The sequence below is a fragment of the Propithecus coquereli genome, unplaced genomic scaffold (assembly GCF_000956105.1).
Source record: "Propithecus coquereli isolate 6110/MARCELLA unplaced genomic scaffold, Pcoq_1.0 Scaffold10, whole genome shotgun sequence".
Taxonomy (NCBI): Eukaryota; Metazoa; Chordata; class Mammalia; order Primates; family Indriidae; genus Propithecus; species Propithecus coquereli.
The window spans coordinates 20,480,687-20,508,665 of record NW_012133858.1 but is presented as its reverse complement, the minus strand read 5'-3'; the positions used below and the strand labels follow the sequence as shown (position 1 = coordinate 20,508,665).

The 27,979-nt window shown below is 33.7% G+C and overlaps 1 protein-coding gene across 1 annotated transcript in view; it reads left to right on the top strand.

Annotated features, from left to right (window-relative positions):
• ATP11B (ATPase, class VI, type 11B) overlaps nucleotides 1-27,979 on the top strand; it is a 111,515-nt gene that overhangs the window by 46,697 nt on the left and 36,839 nt on the right. Inside the window, exons 11-21 of the mRNA XM_012641969.1 lie at nucleotides 7,374-7,524; nucleotides 8,992-9,189; nucleotides 13,531-13,770; nucleotides 14,318-14,493; nucleotides 14,975-15,043; nucleotides 16,655-16,728; nucleotides 16,803-16,906; nucleotides 19,093-19,274; nucleotides 21,006-21,209; nucleotides 25,394-25,547; nucleotides 26,782-26,884. Coding sequence (XP_012497423.1) covers nucleotides 7,374-7,524; nucleotides 8,992-9,189; nucleotides 13,531-13,770; nucleotides 14,318-14,493; nucleotides 14,975-15,043; nucleotides 16,655-16,728; nucleotides 16,803-16,906; nucleotides 19,093-19,274; nucleotides 21,006-21,209; nucleotides 25,394-25,547; nucleotides 26,782-26,884 — 1,655 coding nt within the window. The remainder of the gene's footprint in view (nucleotides 1-7,373; nucleotides 7,525-8,991; nucleotides 9,190-13,530; nucleotides 13,771-14,317; nucleotides 14,494-14,974; nucleotides 15,044-16,654; nucleotides 16,729-16,802; nucleotides 16,907-19,092; nucleotides 19,275-21,005; nucleotides 21,210-25,393; nucleotides 25,548-26,781; nucleotides 26,885-27,979) is intronic.

The window sequence follows — 27,979 nt, the reverse complement described above, 5'->3', positions numbered from 1 at the left end:
GCTTGAGCCCAGGAGTCTGAGGTTGCTGTGAGCTAGGCTGACGCCATGGCACTCTAGCCAGGGCAACAGAGTGAGACTCTATCTCAAAAACAAAAACAAATAAAAAAAAAAGATACTAGTCTCTGGCTAGTCTCTCCTAGCCAGAGACTAGGAGAAAATGTTTGCAAAGCACTTATAAAGGACTTGTAACCAGAGTATTCAATCTTACCACTTCCTTTGAACATTATCCTAGAAGCCTTATTCAGTGCAACAAAATAAAAGAAATAAAAGGCATAAATATTAGAAAGCAAGAACTAAAATTGATATACTGGAAGACACATAATTTTTCACATAAAGTTATAAACATTCAACAAAAAATCTAAAGTAATAAGTGAGTTTAGTAAGGTTTCAGGATACAAAGTAAATAAAGAAAAATTATTTTTATATGTATATAATAGAAACAGTAGGAAACTGAAAAATTTTAAAAAACAGTTATATTCACAGTAGTATCGAAGTGTAAAATATTTAGCAATAAGTTTTTTAAAACTTGTGTAAGATTTCTATAATGAAAACTATAAAACATGGTGAGCAAAATTAAAGAAAACCTAAATAAATGGAGAAATCACATGAATAGATTGGCAGGCTCAGTATTGTTATACTGTCAATTGATGTATCGTTTCTTTCGCTCTCAATTAAAATCCAGTCAAGCTTTTCTGTAGTAATTGACAAGGTGATTCTAAAATGTATTTTGAAATGCAGTAGCCAAAATGCATATCCCAAATGTACAGCAAAAGCAACCTCTTAAGAAAAGAAAGCTTAGAAGATTTATATTACCTGACTTCAAGACAATATAAAGTTGTAGTAATTACAGTGTGGTATTAACAAAAATGATAGTTCAATGGAATAAAATAGAGAATTGAGAAATAGACCTATTCGTATATAGTTAGTTGATTTTCAACCAAAACATCAAGTCACTTTCAATGGGAAAATGATAGTCTTTTCAACAAATGATGCAGCAACAATTGGATATCCATATGGGGAAAAATATCCTACCTCACACCATGCTCCAAAATGTTTTTCAAGATGAGGCATACACCTAAACATAAAAGCTAAAATTATAAAACTTTTAGAAGAAAACTTAGGAAGATGTCTTCATGACCTTGGAGTAGATAAAGATTTTTTTAGGATACCACAAACTACCACAAAAGAAAACATTGATAAATTTAGAATGCCACAAAATTGAAAACTTCTGCTCATCAGGCTATACACTAAAGGAAATGAGCACACAAGCCAAAAACTGGGAGACAATATTCATAAAACATATATCTGACAAAGGTTGTAAACAGAATATATGACGATACATATATTTTTTAAAAATTCCTACAAATTAATAATAAAAAGAGAAACAAGCTAATGAAAAAAAGGGCAAAAGACAGGAGCAGATACTTCACAAATGGCCCATAAGCACATAAAGAGAGTGTACAACATCATTAGTCATGAGAGATGCAAATTAAAACTACTAGGAGATCTTGTGTAACAGCAGTAACAAAAAAAAAAAATTAAAAATAAAACATAAAATAAAACTACAAGGAGATACAAATACTCACTTACTAGAATGGCAAAAATTTGAAAGGCTAAAAGTTCCAAGTATTGTTAAGGATATGGACAGCTGGAACTCTTCTAAATAATGCATGGGTCAGAGGAAATCCTAGAAAAATTTTTTTTTAATATCTAAAAGCTAATGAAAATATAATGTATCAAAATTTGTGGAATGCAGCTAAAACAGTGTGGAGATGGAAATTTATGGCACTAAATATTTGCTTTAGGACAGAAACAGCAATGGCAAAAACAAAAATTTAAAACATAATACTGTTTATAGTTGCTTCCCAAAAAAGAACAACCTAGGTACACATCTAACAAAATATTTGTAAATTTCTATGCTCAAAATTACAAAATGCCTGAGGAAAAAAGGAAAGATCTGGGTAAACGGAACAATATATCATGTTCATGGATTGAAAAATTCCATATAGTAAATATGTCAGTTTCCCCAGATCAATTAATAAGTTTAATGCAGTTCCTGTCAAAATCCTGGCAAGATTTTTTTTGTGGAAATAGACGATCTTATTTCTGAAATTTATATAGAAAGGCAAGGGAACTAATGTAGCTAACAATTTTGAAAATGGAAAGTGGGAAGAATCACTAATGTTAAGGCTTACTATATAGCTACAGTAATCAAGGCAATTTGGTGTTGGTGGAGTAATAGACATATAGATCAGTGTAATAGAGAACACCATAATAGGCCAACAGAAATACACCAAATTGATTCTTGGCAACAGTGCAAAAGCAGTACGAAGAAGGAAGGATAATCTTTTCAACAAATGATGCTAGAAATGGTGCGTTCATAACAAAGAATAAAAGAACCTAAACCTCATGCCATGTATAAAAATTAATTCAATTGGAGCATAGATTTCAATGTGAAACATAAAACTATAAAACTTATTAGAAGAAAATATAGAAAATCTTCAGGACCTAGAGTTAGGCAAAGAGTTACTAGATATGACACTAGAAGTATAATTCCTAAATGAAAAAGTAAATTAGACTTTATCAAAATTAAAAACTTTTGTGGTGTGAAAGACCTTGTTAAAAGGATGAAAAGACAAGTGACAGACTGGGGGAAAGTATTTGCAAACCACACATCTCCCAGAGCCCTTATATTTGGAAATATAAATAACTCTCAAAACTCAGCAGTAACACAACAATCCAATTAGAAAATAAGCAAAAAAGGCCGGGTGCAGTTGCTCATGCCTGCTATAGTCATAGCACTTTGGAAGGCCAAGGCGAGAGGATCGCTTGAAGCTAGGAGTTTGACACCATCCTGGGCAACATAGCGAGACTCCATCTCTATAAAAACATTTTTAAAAATTAGCCAGATGTGGTGGCACGTACCTGTAGTCCCAGCTACTTGGGAGGCTGAGCCAGGAGGATGGCTTGAGCCCAGGAAATCGAGGTTACAGTGAGTTATGATCATGTCACTGTCTTCCAGCCTGGATGACAGAGTGAGACCCTATCTTGAAAGAGAGAGAGAAGAGAGAAGGAAGGGAGGGAGGGAGGAAAGGAAGGAAAAAGGGAAAGAAGGAAGGAGGGAAATAGTCAAAAGATATGAATGCATATTTCACCAAAGAGGAGTTGCAGATGGCAAATAATCACATTAAAAAGATGTTCAATATCATTACCTACTGGAGAAAAGCAAATTAGAAACACATTGATATATCACCATACCTGTGAGAACAGCTAAAATTAAAAATAGTGATAATACCAGATGTTGGCTATGAGGTGGAGAAACTGGATCTTTCTTACCTTGTTGCTGGGAATGAAAAATATTACACCTGAAGATAATTTGGCAGTTTCTTACAAAACTAAACATGCCTTTACCATATGACCCAGCAATTACACTCTTGGGCATTTATCTCAGAAATGAATTTTATGCTGACACAAAAACTCATACAGGAATGTTCATAGCAGCTTTATTTGTATTTAATAACAGCAAAAAACTGGAAACACCTCAGTGTCCTTCAGTGGGAGGGCAGTTGAACAAACTCTGGTACATCTATACAATGGAACACTACTACTCAATAAAAAGGAGTGAATTATTAACACATGCGATGGCCTGCAATGGCCTGATTGGACCTCAGAGGCATTCTCTTTACTGAAAAAAGTCAAGCTCAAAAGATTACATACTGCATGATTCCTATTGCATAACATTCCAAAATGACGAAACTGTAGAGATGGGGAGCAGATTAGTGGTTGCCAGGGAACAGGGATGTGGTAGGGGATGGGTGAAAATACAAAGAGGTAGCATAAGGGAATTCTTTTGAGGTAATAGAACACATCAGTTTCTTGATAGTGACGGTTATACTAATCTATATGTAGGACAAAAAAATTGCATACAACTGTACACACACACACACACACACACAAATGAGTGCAGACTTTTTGAATGGTGAAAGCTAATCTGTAGTCTAGTTCACTGTAATATGCCAGCATCACTTTCCTGGTTTTGATATTGTACTACAGCTATATAAGATGTCACTGTTAGAAGAATCTGGGCTAAGGATACATGGGACTCTTTGTACTATTTTTGCAACTTTCTGTAATTATTCCAAAATAAAAACTTTTTAAAAAGCAATTAATAAAATAATAAAAGGACCACACCAAAAAACACCCAATTATATGGGTAATTGGGATTGAGGGAAAGTATAGATGAAATTTAAAAAGGTAGAATGTTGATAGTTGGGCACATGGGAGTTCATTATAGTGTTCTGTTTCTCTCTGTTTGAATTTTTTTGTGATAAAGTTTCTTTGTGATGAAATTTATGTGTTTAAATTTAAAATCAAAGATTTGTGTGCTTCTTTGACAGCATATATACTAAAATTGGAATAATACAGAGAAAATTAACATGGTCCCTGCACAAGGATGACATGCAAATTTATGAAGTACTTCATATTTTTAAATAGATCATGAAAAACAAAATACAATAAAATTGAAGACTTATGTTAAGGTTATTAAGTATGGAATGTCCAATTTTCTTAAGTACTAAGTTTGACAGTTGCTATCTCTGACATTTCACTTTGACACTTCTTTTTTTTTTTTTTAGTTGTGAGAGTATATTCTCATTCTTTCAAACACACATTTTGGCTTGTGATTATCTCAGTTTTTTTTAGAGCAATTTTTGTGAAACCATGAATAAGTCAAATATTTGTGTTATTTTTGAATACGTTCTGTCATGAAACCAATGAAGTGCAGACAGCTTGAAATATCAATGAAGTATTTGGGAAGGATGTGGCTAATGAACTCACAGTACGTCCAGCGTTTGAGAAGTTCCATTCTGGTGATTTTAATCTTGAAAATGAACCATGTGGGTGACCTGAGACCAAGTTGATTAATGATGAGCTGAAAGCTGTAGTGAAAGTGAATCCATTGAATCCATCTCAACCTACGCATGAATTAGCAGCAAGGTTTGAAGTTACTATTCCGACAATATTGGACCATTTGAAACAAATCGGCAAGGTAAAGAAGCTGGATAGATGGGTACCACATCAATTAAATGAGAAATTTCTCAGAAGAGAAATCGTCTTGAAACTTGCCTTTCTTTGCTGTCACAACGTAAAGGAGAACCATTTCTACACCGTATTGTCATGTGTGATGAAAAATGGGTGCTTTTTGATAATCGCAAGCATTTGGCACAGTTGTTAGATAAAGGTGAAGTGCCAAAACATATTCCAAAACCGAATATTCATCAAAAAAAGCTAATGGTGTCTGGTGGTCCAGCTCTGATATTATCTACTACAGCTTCATGAAACCTGGTCAATCAATTACAGTGGATGTCTAATGGGACGAAATGATGAGGATGCTTGTGATTAAGCATCCAAGATTGGTCAATAGAGACAGACCAATCCTCTTGCATGACCACATGTTGCAAAAAACAGTGCTGCTCAAACTACAGAAGCTGGAAGTGGACACTCTCTGTCATCTACCATATTCCCCAAACCTTGCACCAACTGACTACCACTTCTTTCGGGCTTTGGACCACTTCCTGCAAGGCAAAATATTCAGTTCTCAGCAAGCCGTGGAAAATGCCTTTCACGATTTCATCGCCACACACTCTCTTGGCGTCTTCGCTGCTGGGATAAGCAAGTTACCATTAAGATGGCAAAACTGTGTTGGTAGTTTAGGTGCATGCTTTGATTAATTGTACTGCTTCTTGTTTGAGATATAATAAACTACATTTTTGATTCGAAAGCAGACATTTCATATTTAATGACCTATAATATTGCATTGAAACTCAAGAGGGGACTTCAGTGAGAGGTGATACATTAATAAACATAGAACATATGCCACGGTATTATTATTCTTATCATCTCAATGCTGAAGTCTTATTTGTGAACTATAAGAGACTTGGAAACTGTTGACCGAATTCTTCGTGAGAAAACTCAATGTAGAAATACTTACAAATATTTTTGTGTGATCTCTTGTTGTGGTAGCTTTTCTGAAATATAATTCCTTCTCCTTTTCTGTCAAGTAGGAAATTAAAACTAATACACAATGAAAAATTAGATAATGTACTAGTTTGAAAATTAAATTAGGGAAAGTTGAATATAAACCAAAGTCATTAGGACAGACTTTAGGAAGGAGATGGTTTTTTGAGTTAAACTGCAAAAAAATATGCTAAATAATACAGGGAAAAAAGGAGAGAGTGTGTCTGATGAGGGAATTAATGAGCAAAGACAGGAAGATGGAAATAAACCAAGGATTACAGTTATATTATTACAAGGAGACATGAAAAAAATGTCAGAATGTGGAATCAGACAGATGTAGATTTAAATTTCAGATCCCCTACTTATTGGCTGTGTTTCCTTGGACCAGTTGTTTCAATTCCTTGATCCAAGTGTTCTCATCTGTAAAAATCTGAGCCATACTATATGTGAAGTGCCCAGCGCTGTGCGTAACACACAGTAACCAAACAAAAACTCTCCACCTACTCACGACAGAGTTTTTTATGTTGGAGGATAGAGGAATATGAACTTATTGCATAGTTAAGATAAGGCTAAGGCGAAAAATCAGAGTGTTTATAAAGGCTGTGACCTGCATTTTTCCTCAATACTTGTTGGATGCATGGGGATTCCTTATACCATTCTGTTTCTTTTGTATAGATTTGAATTTTTTAATTATAAAACATTTCTTTAATTCTATTATTAATTTATGTTTTTAAACTTGAAATCAAAGACATGTGACATTAAACTTGCCTAGTAGGGGGGTGGGGTGGTAAAAAAAAAAAACAAAACTTGCCCAGTGAAGAGGGATTCTGAAGATAATTCCTGTCATGTGATTTTGGGAAATTTATACAATGATTTTTTTGGCCTTTCATCTTCATCAGTGAAAAAGATGTAATATCTCTTCTTCACAAGATTTTTATAAAGATCAGATAAGATAGTGGATATGACAAAAGTTTTATAAAAATTTTAATGCTGTAAAAATGTCAGTTAATATGCTTATAATTAGATGGGTCCTGAAAATATAAAAAATCATGGAATAATTAATTACTTAAGGCAAAAATAACTGGCCAAAACTGTCATTTAAGCGTTTGAACAGTAACATAGCTATAGTAAATAGGCTTTTAATCTCTATATATTGGATATTTTATTGCTAGTAAATAAATTTTACTGAATGGTAAATTCTTGAAAAACTGTGTCTTATTTTAAAGGACACAGTAATTCCTACAGTAGTTAATTCCTTCTATATTTTAATATCTTCTTAATGTAAGTATTAATTTCCAAGCAAACAAATATGGTAACACATAATTGATATGTTTTATGTTTTCTTTTTCTTGCTTTAGGTCAATGAATACATTTTTGATAATTTATCTAATAATTCTGATTTCTGAAGCCATCGTCAGTACTATCTTTAAATATATATGGCAAGCTGAAGAAAAATGGGATGAACCTTGGTATAACCAAAAAACAGAACATCAAAGAAATAGTAGTAAGGTATTTTATGGTGTTCTTGACTCTGTTGTTAAGGAAACTTTGCTCTTCAACATAGTTGATGCTTTGGTAGTGACTTCTGATAGGAGGGACCACTGTGATCTCCTAAAACAGAATGATGACAAAATGGTATTGCAGATAAAGAGAAACTCATGTTTGTACTGGTATATTTTTTGCAGTTTAGGGCGTAAGCAGTTGTATTCCCTGTGACATGACTTGAATAGTTCAAAGAGGTCACAAAATTTTGAATCTGTCTATAATTGCATTCCACGTCAATACTACCAATTCAGTTTTCTATTCCATTTACTATATCTTATCATAAATGAATTAAAGAGTAAGTTGACTTATTTATAATTTATAATTTTGTCTGAAGGAGTCTCATTGTCAGTCTTGATGATAGGAAGTAATACACAAATTATGTCATACAGAGTTTTAAACAGATTAAACATGGACTGCCAAGAGAATTTAACTACAATTTTGGTAAATAATTGTTATTCAAATTTCACTTTCAGTTAAAATATACGTAATGGAAGACAAATTTTGATCTCAAGAAACCACAAAGCAGATAATCACAGGGTCATATTTTCAATATTATTCACAATTAAGTACTTTACCTTTCACAGAATGCATGTTGAAATGTGGTGCTGCTAAGCCATTGAAGTAGGCTGTTTCTATATATTCTGTACTTAAAAAGTTTTAATTTCTAGCAATTACAGCCTAGCAATTATTTGATTATTTTTTGTTGCACTCAATTTTTAGTTATTTGTGATTTTGAAGGGTAGAAGCAGAATGGATAAGTACGCTCCAGAGATTATAATAATAATTTTGCCAAAGATAGTTTCAGTCACAGCAGGCTTTTTGTTAGCTTCTGAAAAGTAACAAATTAACTAATTTGAATTTAACCTTTTCTTCTTTTACTTTGATCAAGATTCTAATGAGCAATAAAATAACCAGAGGAAATGTAGTGTTAAAAAGACAATTCAAGGCCGGCGCGGTGGCTCACGCCTGTAATCCTAGCTCTCTGGGTGGCCGAGGCGGGCGGATCATTTGAGCTCAGGAGTTCGAGACCAGCCTGAGCAAGAGCGAGACGCCGTCTCTACCAAAAATAGAAAGAAATTAATTGGACAGCTAAAAATATATGTAGATAAAATTAGCCGGGCATGGTGGCACATGCACAGTCCCAGCTACTCGGGAGGCTGAGGCAGGAGGATCGCTTGAGCCCAGGAGTCTGAGGTTGCTGTGAGCTAGGCTGACGCCACGGCACTCTAGCCCGGGCAACAGAGTGAGACTGTCTAAAAAAAAAAAAAAAAAGACGATTCAGTAAATGAATTTCAGTTCATGAAATTGTCCCACCTCAGAATATAGTCGATGGTCTATTTAGGCATGAAACTTTCTAATAATTTTTTTCAGTGATACTGAAGAAATTCTCATGTATTTTCTCTTATCAAACAATTATTTCTTTTTTCCTAGATTCTGAAGTTTATTTCAGACTTCCTTGCTTTTTTAGTACTCTACAATTTCATCATTCCAATTTCATTATATGTGACAGTTGAAATGCAGAAATTTCTTGGATCATTCTTTATTGGCTGGGATCTTGATTTATATCATGAAGAATCAGATCAGAAAGCTCAAGTCAATACTTCCGATCTGAATGAAGAGCTTGGACAGGTGAAAATGATCCTAATATTTTGTTTTTCTAATTTGTTATTTTTATCAAAACAATACAGAACAGAGAATATTATAGAGCTTATACCAAAAAACAACCCTACTTTGCTCCACTCCTAATTCTTGTTTTTGATTCTCAAATCTTGTTTCTTCTGTTATTTACCACTATATTTCTGTATGGTATTCTTTCTTGATTCTTAAATTTAGACATAATCTACTAGGAAATATAAACATATGATTCTTACACTATTCCTCCTACCCATGTACCCAGACAACATGTGCCCACTTTTTGCTTCTTCATAGCCTCCTCATATTGTTATATCACAATTTGGGATTTAATAAATATTTATTTATTGACATTATTATGACTTTTTTAATATTGTGCACTAATTCCCAGTTCTATATGTGTGTCCTATAATACCATAATTACATTTCCTTATATATTTTGTTTTCTCTAGAGTTAATTGCTGTTTTTTCATTTGCTTAATTTCCACATACCACAAACAAGTCCCTGACAAATATATGCCACATCTCTCTGCAAACTCAAACACATCAGGTAATCTAGGATTTCCTTTTTTCTTCCCTTCCCCCTTTTATTTTTTGGTGCCAGCTTTTTTGGAACCTTATATCTTTCTGCTCCAGTTGGATTTACTCTCTCTGGGCCTGTTCTCAGCTGTCACTTTGGACTTCCGTTTACCATCACCCTGGGAATTCCTTTTCCTCTCCTGTTTTAGATCTCCTGTTTCTTGCATCCCAAGTCTTTCTACCTGTGGCTTATTTTCTCATTTTAGTGCAGCACATCTTCTAATAACTTCCTAAAAACGGATGTATGAGAGGAAAGTATTTTGAAATTTTACATATCCAAAAATACCTTTAGTCTCTTCACCCTTGGTTAGTAATTTATCTGGGTATTGCATTCCAGATTGGAAATCATTTCTCTTCAAAATTTTGAAGGCATTTCTTTATTGTTTTTTGACTTTCAATGTTGTTGAGAAATCCGGTACCAGTCTGATTCCCAATTCTTTATGTTGATCTGTTGTTTTTTCTCAGAAGCTCGTAGGAGCTCCTTTTTATGCAATAGTTCTGAAATTTCATGATGATATACCTTGGTGTGAGTTTTCCTTTTTTCATTGGGCAGTTAACTCTGAGCCCTTTTTATCTGGAAACACATGTCCTTCAATTCTACAAAATTTTCTTGTATTATTTCTTGGATAACATGTCTTTCTATGTTTTCTTTTCTTTTTTTTTTTTTTTTGAAACTTACTATGTAGATGTCAGACTACTTATATTGATTCTTTAATTCTCTTACTCTACTTTCAGTTTTCATTTGTTTTTTTTGTTTTTTTTGTTTTTGTTTTTTTTTTTTTTGAGACAGAGTCTCACTGTGTTGCCCGGGCTAGAGTGCCATGGCGTGGTCTTAGCTCACAGCAACCTCAAACTCCTGGGCTCAAGCGATCCTCCTTGCCTCAGCCTCCCGAGTAGCTGGGACTACAGGCATGCGCCACCATGCCCGGCTAGTTTTTTCTATATATTTTTTAGTTGTCCAATTAATTTCTTTCTATTTTTAGTAGAGACGGGGTCTCGCTCTTGCTCAGGCTGGTTTCGAACTTCTGAGCTCAAACAATCCGCCTGCCTCGGCCTCCCGGAGAGCTAGGATTACAGGCGTGAGCCACCGCGCCCGGCCTCATTTGTTTTTATATTCTACTTTCTGGGAGAATTTGTCAATTTTTAATTTCTTTTATTTCTGCTGTAATATTTTTAATTTCTAATATTTCAGTATTCTCTGAATAGTCTTTTTTTCAATTGCTTCTTATTCCTGTTTCTTGAACATAATCTATTCTTTTATCTCTCTAAGGATACTAATGACAATTTATTTAAAGTCTTCTTTTGTTCCCTGCATTATCTTTGTTTGCTCCTAGTTTCTCTAACAGAACAGTCAGTTCTGCTGTAATGTCAAATATGCATTCCTAAAAATCACTCTGCTATGCAAAATTGCTTAGTAAAAACCACAGGAATTATGGGAGATGGGATTATAGGTACAACACAAAAACTTCTTCAGTAACACTTTAAAAAAACATAGGAACCTAATAAAAACAGCACTTACTAAATTGTTAAGAAATACGTAAATACTATAATAAATATGGCACTTACCTTGAAAAGACCTGAAGTTTGTTTGTGGAAGGTATGCATCAGAGGGTTTCAATGTATTTGTTATTGTGAAGTGTTGGGAAAGTTATCTGAAATCAGAAGGAAAATTGTAATACCAGATGTGGATGAGTGTGGCTCACAACATGTGATGAACTGAGGTAGGTAGGAGCTGTTTGAGGTTTATGCATTTCATGTATTTTTACACAGCTTATGTGCAGTTCACTTAATGTTTCTTGCAGACAAAATTGTGCATAACAAAATGAAAAGTTTGCATTATGCTGAAATTGTTCCCTTATATATTAATAGCAGTTACATTAGAATAAATTTGTGTTTTTAAGACAGTGTTATAGCAGAACTGATTGTACTTGGTTTGCGACTCTATCTGTCATGTGAATGCTAATCTTTGGCTATCCTTTCAAGTTTAAAAGTGAGGTGCTAAAATGCTTATTAGGAGCTATTGATTCAATGGGCCCCACCTTAAGGTAATGGGCTGGCAGGCCCAGCTGTTTTTGGGGGGTATTCCCTAATTGTCATTATCTATTGGTCTTTCCTCAGTTTCCCCAGAGAGAAATACTATAGGTAATATTTCTGCTGCTTTTGATTGCTAGAGCTGGCCAGTGGAAATCTCTGTTTTTAGTGTACTGCCTCACTTCTGTTTTCAGCTGTTTGCATAGTCGATATTCTCTCTGGTTCAGCTTCCTTGGGAATAAACCTTCTAGATGTTACTCCAGTGGATGAGGGGCATTCTCAACTTTGCAAGTTACAAAGGGGTTTCAGGATTTAAATTGCTCCTGATACCTCCTATTTTCAGCCCAATCCTGTACTCCTACATTCAGGGGTAGCTGGTGTGTCTACTTCCTGAGAGTTTCTGGTAGTGGGCTTCTCCGTTGTTAGATTTCAGATTCTAAGCTCTGGTGACTCAGTTACCACTCATTCATCTTTCCATCTTCCAAACTTGTATCAAATCTCCCTTCTCATGTTGTCTTTTTTACCATTATTTTTATTCTTTTTTTATTTCTTTATTCTCATTATGATAAAGTTTCAAGAGGAGCAGAGATAATTGCATGAGCTCAACCTGCCATGTTTAACTAGAAGTTGATCTATGTATTTTTAGTAGCATTTAGGAGGCTTTAAAAATTTATGCTAAATATAAATTTATGTCACATTTCTTTAATTATGTGTCACATATTCAAGACCTAAAAGCATAGCTCGTTTTTACTTCTCTGAACAAATTTTTTTTTTTTTTTATTCTGAACAAATTTTTTTCCAGTGTGCCTTTGGATTTTGTCAAATGCTTTCTCTGTGTTTATCAAGATGGTTATAATTAATAGAATAAAGGAAAAGTACCATTTTATTAATATGATGGATTGCATCGATTTTTTAATGTTGAATTAATCTTGCATTCCTGGAATAAATCCCATATACTCATGGTATATAATCCTTTTTATGTTTTTGGGTTGCATCTATATTCATAAGGGATAGTAGCCTGTAGTTTGTTTCCTTGTGAAGTATACGTCCCTTTTTAAAAGACTTCTTTCTCAAGTCATACTTGCAGTAATCACATCTTCTCTATAATCTTGGTTGGATCAAGACTTGGCTATTACATGCTTTTCCTCATGGACTTATCTTCTTTTAAAGTGAATTTTCTGTAATTAGTCTCTAAAAGTAATAAAATAATTTATCTACTTTTAAAAAATGTTTTTTTCTTTATAACCTTCATTCTTTTCACTGAATTTGTTTCCTGCCCTCAGTTTCAACTTCCTATGTCTATTTTAGACAATTTCCCATGTTGCTATCATTTTGTGTTCCTCTTCTCAGCTGTGTACCATTTCTCCTGGCCCAGCTACCCTTTCACATTCTAGGTTATTATTAAGTATCCCTTCTTTCATCCCTTTGTTTCAAAGATAATCCTTGAGTACTACTACTTAAAGACACCTTAGCCAAGAGATTAAGAAAAAGTACTAATACCATATTCTCAGTTACCTCTACAGATGAACATCATATATTACTCATCTTTATTATCTAATTGTGGTTGGAGTACAAGAATGTCAGCATTGGTATATCAATGTTAATAGGTAAACTTGATATTAGATGACAGAGGGCAAGGGGGTTTTTTTCTTTATTTTTTTGTTTTGGTTAACATAGCACCATGAATGAACACAAAAGTTTATTTTCTTTTGTTTTCTCTCTCTCTAGGTGGAATATGTGTTTACAGATAAAACTGGTACACTGACAGAAAATGAGATGCAGTTTCGGGAATGCTCGATTAATGGCATGAAATACCAAGAAATCAATGGTAGACTTGTACCTGAAGGACCAACACCAGACTCTTCAGAAGGAGACTTAACTTATCTTAGTAGTTTATCCCATCTCAACAACTTATCCCATCTTACAAGTTCCTCTTTTAGAACCAGCCCTGAAAATGAAACTGAACTAGTAAGCGATTTTTAAATTAATAAATAAGGGTTTCACATGAAATAATTCTCTTCCATAGTTGATGGGTTGTATGAGAAAAAAAAGTTTTAAGTGTCAACAGAGCAAGGAATATGTATTTCAAATGTATATCTTTGATTCAAGGCTACAAAATAACCTATGAATTTATAGTTACAGCCCAGTTTAACTTGTTATTTAATGGGTGTCTGCCTTAGCTCTCTGAGCATATAAATGGAACTGAGTTAAGAAAAACCCTTACTGCCTTGAAGTAAAGAAGACTTTATTGAAAAATAGAGCTTAAATATACTTAATATTTTTTGAGACCTCACTACTTTCACAAAAGCGTATTCCCCTTTATTTGCAATTTGGTTAAGCCTCCTAAAAGATGCTCATATGTTGAATGGTCCTAAACAAATGTGACATTTTACTTTTTGAACTCAGAAGCAACCAGCTATTATTCAGGGAATCAAGATTGTAACATTCTTGCTTATTTCCTAAGTGAGATTTCAAAACGGTATTTTTATCATGAATATTGATTATGTTCCCACAGATTAAAGAACATGATCTCTTCTTTAAAGCAGTCAGTCTCTGTCACACTGTACAGATTAGCAATGTTCAGAGTGAATGCATTGGTGATGGTCCCTGGCAATCCAACCTGGCACCCTCCCAGTTGGAGTACTACGCATCTTCACCAGATGAGAAAGCTCTAGTAGAAGCTGCTGCGAGGTAATTTAGCCTAATTTTCAAATCTTCAGAAAATACCTTTTAAATAAATGTTAGAATATTAGAGAATCATCATTTAAAGTTTTCAAACATAAATTCATCATCTTAAGTTGTCAAAATTCATATAAACACATAAAAATAGAAGTGCATTTTAAATTAAATTTTAAATGAAAATTTGAAGTATATCATTAATTTTGTTACCAAACTTGCATTGAGTCATATTTTTAAGATCTCTTTACAAATGTGATTACTATGAAATCTGTGTAATATAATTTTTGAGAAATACTTGTGTTTATATTATACTGAACCTGCTCTGAACTTTCAAGTTCTTAAAAGTAATAATATATTATTCCAAGGCAATACTTTTAAACACATTTTAAACTTTTATTTTAAATGTTTTTTCTCAAGCTAAACTATAATGACATTGTGAAATATGAAATATTATTTCTTAAGTCTTACCTTTCTTTGTCCTTTTAATCCCTAGAATTGGCGTTGTATTTATTGGCAATTCTGAAGAAACTATGGAAATTAAAACACTTGGAAAACTGGAACGGTAATTTTTTTTCATATATTGTAAAATTCTCTGTATTATAAGTATATAGTATCAAATAGGGATCAGTAAACTATGGCCCATGAGCCAAGCTCTGTCACCCAAGCTGAAGTGCAGTGACATTGATTATAGCTCACTACAACCTCCATCTCCAGGCTCAAATGATCCTCTTTCCTCAGCCTCCTGAGTAGCTAGGACTACGGATGCGCACCACCATACCTCGCTAATTTTTAATTTTTTGTAAAGATGGGGTCTCACTATGTAGCCCATGCTGATCTCAAACTCCTTGGCTCAAGCAGTCCTCCTGCCTCTGCCTCCCAACATGCTGAGATTACAGGTGTGATTCACCATGCCTAGCCATATTGTATTTTTAAAGGATTGTTTTTTTAAAAAAATGAAAGAATATGCAACAGAGACCATATATGGCCTGCAAAGCCTGAAATATTAATATCCAGCCCTTCACAGAAAAAGTCTACTGATCTCTATTCTAGAATGATCCCAGTGTTACCTATATCTTATCACAGTTATAACAATATTCTGCTCTGAATCTTGTATTTATATTTTAGCTTACTGGTTCTTGAATTTACTTATATGTTTATTTTTAGACATTCCTAGGGTAATGGGTTTCATAAATTTCTACTCACTGAATAAAAAAAAACTTTGCTTGTATTTCCTATGATTTTATTCTTCAAATATTAAGGAACAGCTGTCTATTTTCAATATATTTCCATTCTTTGATAAATGAATTAGTCTACACTTATCCTTAAACCATTCAGGTGTTATCAATTCTGATTATATCTCAACTCAAATGTGCTTTTCCAAACTGCGCTTTTTCATACTAAATAGGGTCCATTCTTTGACTACTTTTATGTGGGAGCCTGTCTAGTTCATTTTATCAACTTACAAACAATCATTCAACTCATTATTTTCCTTTCAGATGTGCAAAGCATTTCATCTGTACATCATTGTGTAAAATTCATCTGGAAGACTTTTTAAGCCACACCTTGCCTGTCCACACAAATTCTTTCACAGCTCCCTAGAAAGGCTTTTGTCACTCCCCTCCCCTGCGTGTGCGCGCACACACACACACACACACACACACACACACAGGTTCAGAATCACTACTGTAATGACCCTGTGAAACTAATGTGAATATGTTGTATTTGTCAGGTTTATTAGGACCAATAAAAAGGGATTGAAAATCAATCACCCTTTTTAGTCAGAAAAACATGAAGCTGGGAAGAAGATCTGGATTCTAGTTCTTGCTCTGCCATTCACAAACTTATTTGACTTTAAGCAAATGACTTAATCTTTCTGAGTTTAATAGTCCTCATCTATAAAAATGAGTTAGGACCTACTTACTTGAATTCTCATGAGTATTAAATGACATAAGGTATGTAAATCACATGGCATTTGGTAAGTATTCGATGTCAATTCTTTCTATTTCTATCCTGTTTTGTTATTAATAATTCACAACCCATCATGAAAATGTAGTTGAGATTAATTTCTTGTTCTAAGTTAGCTATTTTACTTTTATAGGGATTCTTTCCGTATATTTGCTTAATGTTATTCAAAAAAGTAAAGTTTTTGTCTTTCTTATTTTCTTTTCTTTAGATACAAACTGCTTCATATTCTGGAATTTGATTCAGATCGTAGAAGAATGAGTGTAATTGTTCAGGCGCCTTCAGGTAACCAGTCTAAACTTTCATTAATTTTTATTTACCTAATAGTAAGAGCCTAATAACTCATTTTTTCTTTTTAGGTGAGAAATTTTTATTTGCTAAAGGAGCTGAATCATCAATTCTTCCGAAATGTGTAGGTGGAGAGATAGAAAAAACCCGAATTCATGTAGATGAATTTGCTTTGGTGAGTGCAAATTTCTATGATTTAAAAAACTCTAAAAAATATATTTATCAAAGATTTGGCAATTCATTTTTTAATAATTTACCAAAAATTATGGAAATTCTGCAGTTCTGTTACATTATCTGTTGGCGCCACATTTTTTCTGTAAAAACCAACTTTTAAATTCCTAAAGTATAAGTCTTCTCTTCAAAACTATTACAGTCACTGGCACTTCTGGTTGCAAGCACCACTCAAACTACACTACTACAAAAGGGTGTTTATAAAAAAAAATGTAAGGAAATGCGAATGATATGGAGAAACTGGAACTTTCATTCATACCTTGCTGGTGGGATTATAAATGGCACAGCCATTTTGAAAAACTGTTTGGCACTTCCTCAGAAGGTCAACATAGAGTTACTGTATGACCCAGCAATTCCACCCCTAGGTATACACGAAGAGAATTGAAAACGTATGTCCACACAAAAACTTCTACATGATGTTCATAAGCAGCATTATTTCTAATAGCCAGAAAATGGGAAAACCCTGATGGCTACTGATGAATGGATCGACAAAACATGGTTTATCCATATAATGGGATATTATTTGGCTATTAAAAGTAATGAAGTACTGATATATGCTACAACATGGAGGAATCTTGAAAAGATTACGCTGAGTGAAAGAAGCCAGTCACAAAGACCACATATTACATTTATATGAAATATCCAGCATAGGCAGATTCATAGAGAAAGCAGATTAGTGGTTGCCAGGAGCTGGAGGAAGCAGGGAAGGAGGATGTTTGCTAGTGGTTATGGAATTCCTTTTGCGGGTATGAAATATTCTAGAATTATATAGTGATGATGATTTCACAGCTCTATGAATATGCCAAAAACCACTGATTTGTAGTCTCTAAAGGGGTGAATGTTAGGATATGTGAATTTTATCTCTCTTATTTAGAATATGAAAAAATATAGGAGAATCTTACAAAAATAAAGAACCACAATTCATGTGATAGCAAAATTATTAAGCAGCTCTCTCAGTCTTAGAACCTCATGAGCTCTCCTTTTTATATTTCTATAAATGTATGCTCCATACTCATCTCTGCTCACCTGTCTCCTTTACTAGTTTATGATTTCATTTTTCCCGTTATGGGTTTCCTAATTGTTTGATCTAGTTCCTCTACCACACTGTATCGTCCATAAGAACAAAAACATTATTCTACATTACCACCATTTTAATATCCAGAACAATGCTGGCACAATGCTGGTGCTCAATAATTATTTGTCATAGAATGAATTCATTCATATATAAATAATTGATGGTCCCTTAACTGTTATTTAAGAGAAATATTTATAGGTATGAGTCCTTTATAAACCAAGGAATGCCAGTATTTAGAAATATGCCAAGAAGTGTCATATAGTATTTTAAAATCTACTCTTTGCAAGTTATGTTATTAGAACATTTATTATGAGTTTTTCTGAGGAAAATGTATAGCAAGAAAAGGAACTTTTATGAATCTTAGAATTTAGACATAAACTTTCAGAGATGAATGCCATAAGAAAACTTTGAGCCCAGTAGAATCAGATAATCAATTCTGATTCCAATTCACTGTTGAAGATGTAATGATATTTAAAATCATTCATTTGTTAAATCTAGAAAGTACTGTTTGATAATGCCCATTTTATAGACTTCTTTATTTGAATGGCAGATTTTGTCATACAATGAATTCTCAGGAAATTATGTTTTCCTTTGTTTAAAAAAAAAAAAAGAAAACCTTACAAAATCGGTAAAAGTGGATTTGCAAATTAAAATAAGAGAGTAGAACCTGGGGCTGTCTCTCTCTTAACAATCCTAAAGATACCCTTTTAGGACTTTCTGGCTTTCCATGTAACACAGTTTTAAAACCACAAATAAGATAGTCTTTATCATCCTTTCTAGGCTCTAATATTGTACAATTCAGTGATCTTAATTATTTTTAAGAACTCATCAGAAATTGAAAAAGCTATGATAATGTGTCCACTAACTCAGATCACTAGGGCTTTGTGACATTTCATTTATTTCCTTTCACTAGATGATAGTACTTTTTAAATGATTTGTAATTAATTTTTGGTAATAGGTCCTCAATTTATTTCAATGAGTTCTTGATTTTCCATTAGTCATTTGTGTTCAATTTTTTCTTTTTTTCTATTCCTTTTTTTTTTTTTTTGTCTTAGAAAGGGCTAAGAACTCTTTGTATAGCCTATAGACAGTTTACATCTAAAGAGTATGAGGCAATAGATAGACGCCTATTTGAAGCCAGGACTGCCTTGCAGCAACGGGAAGAAAAATTAGCAGACACCTTCCAGTTCATAGAGAAAGACCTGATATTACTTGGAGCTACAGCAGTGGAAGACAGGTAAGCATCAGATAAGTAAGCAGTATCATTTTTCTCTCTTAAGAATTTTTCTAACCAAGTGTTTCTAATATATGACATAAATTCTATTTATTAACACCCTATAACTTAATATATTTAAAATCAAAATAGAGAATTAAAACCTTAATTTTTCCCAGTCAGCCTATATAAATTTTGTTCTAGCTAGAGATCTGAAATAGATGAAAAAAACCAGCTATCTGTAGTTTTCCTTATAGTTTGGATTTTTAGAATACTCCTCAGTGGCCATGCAAAGACTTTAAACACCTGCTTAATTCTCCAGCCTCACCTCCCACCACTGTCCCCTTCTACTTTATGTTTCAGTAATACCAAACTGTGGTTTTCCTTTGCACATCAACCTAGTTAAAACTATTCTATTTTGTGCCTTGGTTCCTTGGGAAGGCTGTGCCTTCTGCCTGGATGATTCTTCCCTTCCCTATCCATCTGTGAATACCTATTCATAAAGTATAGCTCAAATACTAGCTCCACTCCAGTAAGACTTTGCCTGAGATCTAACAGGATTAAAAATTCTCTTCTTTGTGAAGTCTCATTGTAGGTAGTTCTACTGTAGTCCTTGTGGCACTACATTATAATCATATGTTTAAAAACTTTCTCCTCTATTAGCCTGTGAATTCCTTGAAGTCCTTTTATTCTTCTTGTTTGCTCCCCAGCACCTCTACACCATAGACGTAAGGGTGTATGCATGTTTATTTAATTTAGGTTTTCATTTACTTTTCAGTTGTCCTCATGAGATTACTGAGGCTCACCTAAAGTTATGTAGTCCTTTATTTTCCATGCTCTGATTTTTTAAATTATATGAGTGATTTGAGAGATTTTCTTAACAAAAAGAGAAAAACTCTTTTTCTTCTTCTTTTTTTTTTTTTTTTTGAGGCAAAGTCTTGCTCTGCCACCCGCGTTGGCGTATAGTGGCATGGTCATAGCTCACTACACCCTTGAACCCCTGGCCTCAAGCAATCCTCCAGCCTCAGTCTCCTGAGTAGCTAGGATCACAGGCACATACCACCAGGCCCAGCTAATTTTTTTATTTTTTGTAGAGACAGGGTCTCACTGTGTTGCCTAGGCTGATCTGAAACTTCTGGCCTCAAGTAGTCCTCCCGCCTTGGCCTCTCAAAGTTCTGGGATTACAGGGGTGAGCCACTGCTCCCAGCTGAAAAATCATCTTCTGATTTGAAATTTAAGACTTCCCAATAAAATAGGAGTTTATGAAGACCACATAGTTTGGTCCTATAAAAATCACCTTTGAAGATATACTCTTAAAATAGGAAGTTGTAGATTTTAGTTAGTTGATTTTATGTTAACCAGATGATCACTAATCTGTTTATTCGTGTTTATTTCCTAATGGGAGAAAATTTCAGTTATATCTCTATATACATATTCCTAAGTCAAGGATTTTAGAATTTACCTTTTATATGCTATGTGGTTTATACTTAACATACAGTCAGAAAAGTATTCTCTTTTTTAAAATTTTATTTATTTATTTATTTATGTATGAATGAATGAATGAGAGAGACAGGGTCTTGCTCTGTCACCCAGGCTGGAGTACAGTGGTATGATCATAGCTCACTGTAACATCAAACTGCCGGACTCAAGCAATCCTCCCATCTCACCCCTCCTAGTAGCTGGGACTACAGACACACACCACCATGCACAGCAGAAAAGTATTCTCTACTACTAATTTGTTTCTTTTATTTTCAGACTACAAGATAAAGTTCGAGAAACTATTGAAGCATTGAGAATGGCTGGTATCAAAGTATGGGTACTTACTGGAGATAAACATGAAACAGCTGTTAGTGTGAGTTTATCATGTGGACACTTTCATAGAACCATGAACATCCTTGAACTTACAAACCAGAAATCAGACAATGAATGTGCTGAGCAGTTGAGGCAGCTTTCCAGAAGGTGAGAATATAGATATTTCTATCATGCAGTCATGGGATCAACAAACTATGGCCCATGGGCCAGATATGGCCAGATATGGCCCACTGTCTGTTTTTTTATAGCCCATAAGCTAAAAGTAGTTTTTATATTTTTTCATGGATGAAAAGGAATCTAAAGAATATTTCATGAAGTAAAAATTATGTGCTGTTTAAATTTCAATGTCTATAACGTTTGATTGGAACACAACCACATTCGTTTACGTATTGTCAACAACTGCTTTTATATATCAGCACCAGAGTTGAGTAGTTGCAACAGAGACCTCATGACATAAATCACAGTGATACAGTTATAACTTGATAGTGTTTTAAGTGTCATGCGTAGTAGCATATCATGATATTTTACTATTTTTATTGTCAGTATATAGCTATTGTGTCAAACAAGAAAAGATAAATGCACTTTTAATATCACACTTTGAAGGCACGATGGAATTGGGATTATTTTATTATTAAATTATTATTGAATTACATAGCAAAGCACTATGTTTATTATGCAGTAATATTTTAGCTGTGCTACCTGTTTGAAAAGGCATTTTCAAAGATGAATTATAAATCTCATAACGTATAATTCCATTGTACTGAGATGTAAAATCTCATTACAGATAGGCATTACCAGATGGACATTTATAATTAATTTTGATGGTAGGGAACATTAACTTTGAACTCCAATTAAGCAAAATATTATCTCCCTCCCCTAAGAAAAGATTCCCATTCTTCTCATTATATATTATTCTCTATTTAAAAAATTTTCAATTATTAACTACATTTTTAACTTAGTAAAAATTTTGTTGAAATTTCTTTTCTCTCTCATTATATAAGCACCTGTATAACATCCTCAATTTTGTCTCTTGGCCCACAAAGTTTAAAACTGGAATGTTTACTGTAGCCCATTACAAAAATATTTGCCAACTTCTGAGCTAGTCTGCATGACCAAACTGTGATATTAATCTGCATTTTACTGTTCAAAAATTATTTCATAAGAATTTATACTCTAAATTCTGTCTTTTTTTTTTTGAGACAGAGTCTCACTGTGTTGCCCAGGCTAGAGTGAGTGCCGTGGCGTCATCCTAGCTCACAGCAACCTCAAACTCCTGGACTCAAGTGATCCTCCTGCCTCAGTCTCCCGAGTAGCTGGGACTACAGGCATGCGCCACCATGCCCGGCTAATTTTTTCTATATATTTTTAGTTGTCCAGTTAATTTCTTTCTATTTTTAGTAGAGACGGGGTCTCGCTCTTGCTCAGGGTGGTTTCGAACTCCTGAGCTCAAACAATCCGCCCGCCTCGGCCTCCCAGAGAGCTAGGATTACAGGCGTGAGCCACCGTGCCCGGCCCTAAATTCTGTCTTTTTTGTAAATCGTTTTTTATAGGCAGATCAAATTTATGCCCCATATGGAAGCAAATGGTGCCTCCATTTAACACAGTTTAATTTTTCACAGTAAATTAAGAAAAGCTTCATTGTGAGAATCAGGGCTGCTTGCGTGTAGGCATATTAGGTCTCCTACAGGTTCCTGTCATTTGCAGTCTTGTGATACTAACCCAGAAAAACAAACACAAAAAGATAACACCATGGTTGTTAATATGCATTCAAGGCTCTATTTGTATTTTTTGTGCAGGCATTGATGTGTTACTAACCTCTAGATTTAATCTAAGAAATGCTTATTTAAGAGATGTTTTAAAAAGACAGTGCAACTGTCAGAAGGGTGTTTGCTTGAATGCCAAAAAGGTGATCTAGGTATTAATAATTATAGTTTGGGAGCAGTGCCAACACCATTGTGGATGCTTAAACATTTAAATACCATAATGTCAAGGAGAACTTCCTAAAACACAGAAATTAACTGCTTAGAGCCATTTACCTTGGGTATGCCTTTATATATTTTTTCTGATTATAAAGGTAATAAATGTCTACTTGAAGAATACTGAAAATTATAAAGATATAGTGGTTAATGCCATAATACAATCATCTAAAGATAATTATTTATATTTTAGCATATTTTCTTTAACTCTTCTATATGTGTGGTTTTAATGAATATGTTATAATTATTAGTATTGTTCATCCCTTTTTGTACAAAAACTGTATTATAAATTGAAGACTATACCCTTAAAGTGAATTTTAGACTTGCTTTCTTAGTCCATTTGTGGTGCTATAACAAAATACCTGAGACTGGGTAATTTATGAAGAACAGAAATTTGTTTCTCACAGTTTTGGAGGCTGGGAAGGCCAAGATCAAGGTGCTAGAAGATTGTATAGTGGGGGCTGCTCCCTCCTTCTGAGACAGTGCCTTGTTGCTGCATCCTCCTAAGCGGAGGGTTGCTGTGTCCTACCAGGGGGAAGGGACTAAGGTCAAGAGGGGGCGAACTCTCTTTGAAGCCTCTTATATCAGGGTATTAATCCATTCATGAAGGCAGATCTCATATTATGACTTAATCACTTCCCAAAAGGCCCCCACCTCTTAATACCACCACAATGGAGATTGTTTCAGCATGAATTTTGGAGGGGACAGCACATTCAAAGCATAGCACTTGCTATGTGAAATTTATATTATATTTTAGGGATGTATCTTTTTGATGGAAAAAATCTGAAATAATTGTATAAGTCAATAGGATTTTGATTTACAGACTGGCAAGTAGCATCTATTCTAAAAATCTTGATAAAAATCTTGTGTAAAACAAAGAATTTCATACCTTTGAAAGCTTTAGTTTATATATCCATTCCTTCACAAACATATATCATCTTCCATCTAGGCATTTGGAACACAAAGTCATAGGTGTGTTGTTTATGCCCCAAATGCTTACAGTGTGTAGGAAAAACAGGGAAGTAAATATTTTGTCGTAGGCCTGTCACAACTGGATGGTAACTGAGGCAAGAACAGAAGCTATAGGACAGAAGAGAGAAGCTTAGCTTAGACGAGGTGTATTAAGGAGAGCTCTGGAAGACAAGTGACTGTGTTGCCTCTTGAGAGATGAAATGTTAACTGGACAGAGAGTGACACCAAGAAGAAAAGGGAACAGTGTGTGAAAATTCCCAGAGCTGGGCGAGAGGCTTAACTGAGGAATTGACAGTAAAGTGTGGCCAGAGAATGGGATAGGTCGGAGAGACTATGGGAAGAGATTATGGGACAGGAGGCTACAGAGTTTAGCAGATGCTACCTACTGTTTGCAAGAAATGTAGGTGCTTTTCCATGCTTTTTAAATATTCCAGAGGCTGGTATAGTGGCTCACACCTATAATCCTTGCACTTTGAGAGGCTGAGGCGGGAGGATCGCTTGAGCCCAGGAGTTTGAAAACAGCCTGGGCAGTATAGCAAGATCCCATCTCTACAAAAATAAAAAAATTAGCCGGGCATGGTGGCGCATGCCTGTAGTCCCAGCTACTCAGGAGGCTGAGGCAGAAAGATTGCTTCAGCCCAGGAGTTGGAGGTTGCAGTGAGCTATAATCTGTCCTCCAGCCTGGGCAACAGAACAAGATCCTGTCTTAATATATATATAATCCCATGGATTGTGAGATCATAATATGATGATTTGTGAAGCCTGTCCAGAGGAAAACCTAATTTAATGTGCCTTAGGAAGATTCTCTAAGAAAACTGATCTGTCCCACTCTTGTCTGCTGTCACTTCTGAGGCATGTTGTCCAGGCAATGCTTAGGACAGGCTGAAGACATTGAAGGCACCACAGGTTGCTAAAGTTTGGCCAATGGGGAAGAAAAACAGTCAATGTAGGTATTAGTTTCGGATACTGGAGGTTTAATAAAGGAGAGAAAAATAAATTTTTAAAATGTTATGATGTAAAGTGAATTGCTTACCACTTATTAGTTAAGTGCAACACAATAGTGATTAGGCATACTATGAAATACATCATTTTAACTTATGAAAAATTTTTTTCTAAGACTAAAATCTATAAATATATGTTTAGCTTTTATAGCTTGTTGCTCATTTAATAGTCTTCTCACTTATTTGAAAACGGAGGGATATTTCTCAGTAGCAGTGTGCTACACTGTGAACCCATCTAGTTTTTTCCTAACTTACCCATCTTGTAACAGTGAGGTCTATATGTGAACAATCCATCTTTTGGTAAGAACCTTTTGTTCAATATTAGTATAAATAATATGTCTTCAAAATATCTTACAAAGGATATAATTATTTTCTCTTTTAGAATAACAGAGGATCATGTGATTCAGCATGGGCTGGTAGTGGATGGGACCAGCCTATCTCTTGCACTCAGGGAGCATGAAAAACTATTTATGGAAGTTTGTAGAAATTGTTCAGCTGTATTATGCTGTCGTATGGCACCATTGCAGAAAGCAAAAGTATGTATATGTTATAAAAATCCCGATAAAGATATTTAGATCTAAAAATGTTCTTTTAGGTTAATACCTCACATAGTTCCATTTTACTAGGAGTCAGTCACTTATCATATTATGAATTTTAACTATGCATTAGACTTTTGGAATTCTCACAGTCAACATTAAGGTTTCAACTATTTGTAATGACATAGAAAGTCTCTGATGAGTAGCAGATTTGTATTCTTGTTGAAATACAAATTTAAACTGTGATAACTAATGTTACACAAGTTAGTTACTTAGCTAGTGAAAGAGCCTAGAAGACTTCAATTCATCTGTACTTTCAGATGGTTCTGTTGATCTCTACTTATTCTTGCATACTTATGAAATGTTAATTCTTTGTTAAAGTGGCTATAAAGTGATAAATAGAGTTTTAGTAAAAAGTCAAAAAGCTACTTAACTTGTAATGTGAAGCTTTTGTATATATAGGAAATATTTAAATTTCAGCTACCTGTGATTCAATTGAAAGCCTATACAAACATTTTTATAATTCCAAATTGGGAATTTGAGGTCTTAGATTGTATTTTTCACAAATCCTTTGTAATGCATGTCTATATATTGATTGTTTCATATGTAGGTCTAATAAATTAGACTTCCAATTTTTTTGACTACATGGAATTTTGCTACAGTGCCCATGTGATAACTAATGTACTCCAGTCTTTGGAGACTAAAACTGCCAAACAGAGCTAATATCTAGGTTCTTTATAAAAGAACATTCAAGAATTCCAAAGAAATCTTTCTTTTGATTTCATCGAATTTAATCTAGATTGCTTATTTAAAATTTTTAAAATTTTATCACAGGAGAAAACAATTGTCTTTCCTCTTAATATTAAATGAAAAAAATAATTTTTTGAGAAGGAAAAATTTTGCCTAACAGTTCAATTAAGTGTAGTTTTTTTTACATAATTAAGTTATTAAGGTTTTTAAATATTTAAGCTATATTTAAAAGATTCTTGCTTCTCATCATAAAATCCAAAGATAATTCTTTGTTGTGACATTTCTGAAAGACATTCCTAAAATCTTAATGGAGATATCTCTCAAAAAAAATGAACACCAGTGCATATTGTCTAACATAAAATTCAATCTTTTTTTCATTACTCTACTGTTCTTACTACAGAGTCATTTCAGATAAATGACTTTATGTAAATATAAGAAAGCTAAAATTTTATCATAAAGAACTAATTCATTGTATGTCTTTCAGGTAATAAGACTGATAAAAATCTCACCTGAGAAACCTATAACATTGGCTGTTGGTGATGGTGCTAATGATGTGAGCATGATACAGGAAGCACATGTTGGCATAGGTAATTGATTTTTTTCCTAAACTTTTAAAGTTGGTATAATTATTTGGTGGTTTTGAATTCTCCTTTTGTAAATTAAGGTACAATATCAAATATGTGAATGAAAACTAAATGCAATATGGTAATGTATCACATTGTATCCCCATCAGAAACCTATTATAATTAAGTATACTATATTATATTTTATAGTATATTTTATATTTTATTTTTATTTTTATTATATTTTATGGTATATTGTATAGTGTATTTTAGTTCTAAATTTTTTTTTTTAGTTCTAAATTTTAAAGGAAATAAATACATTAGTGAATTTTATCTTTGCCAGTTCTCCATAATAAAAGTAACTTTATTTTTACGTGCCATTTTGTACCTTTTAAAGTATTTTCACACATTTTAAAGATAATTTTAGAAACAAGAAATTGCACCAAACTGTAATAACATAAAATTTCAAATAGTTTTCTGATTTTAATAACTTTTATTCTAATTTCTTTTTGCCTAAAACTTTTATTGGATTCAGACTACTATTATTATTTAATTATATTTAATTTATTAATCCTTTCCTATTTTAACCATATTCTGACCTGTCTTCCTCTATAATTTTATTTTACAAATACACAGCAAAAGAGAAAAAGTATGGGCATGGGTTTTTTTAATTGAAGAATAAAACTTGAGAGTTAAAAGAGAGTTAGGCTAGTCTCTGTTCTGGAACAGCCTCTATAGTATCCTGCAATGGGTAGTTATCAGGTCAGTGACTAGAAGAGATTGAAGAATCTGGAAGGTTTAGTGTATAACAAAGAGATGTTTCATATAAATACAAACTATTCAGTAAAAAATATTGATAAAATTGGTTAGTTTTTAATATTTGGAAAAAAGAGAAGTTGGGTCCCTTTCCATTACTTATAGTAAAACAAATTCCAGATGAATTAGGATGTAAATAATTTTTAAAGACCATAGAAAGTAATAGAAGAAATTTTAATGAATAATCTTATTATTTGAGATGTGGAAAGGTCTTTTAAGCACAATACCAAGGAAGGAACTATAGTTAACTATAGGGAAAAAATCATACAGTGGTAAAAACTCTCCCAAAACAAATTTTAAAGA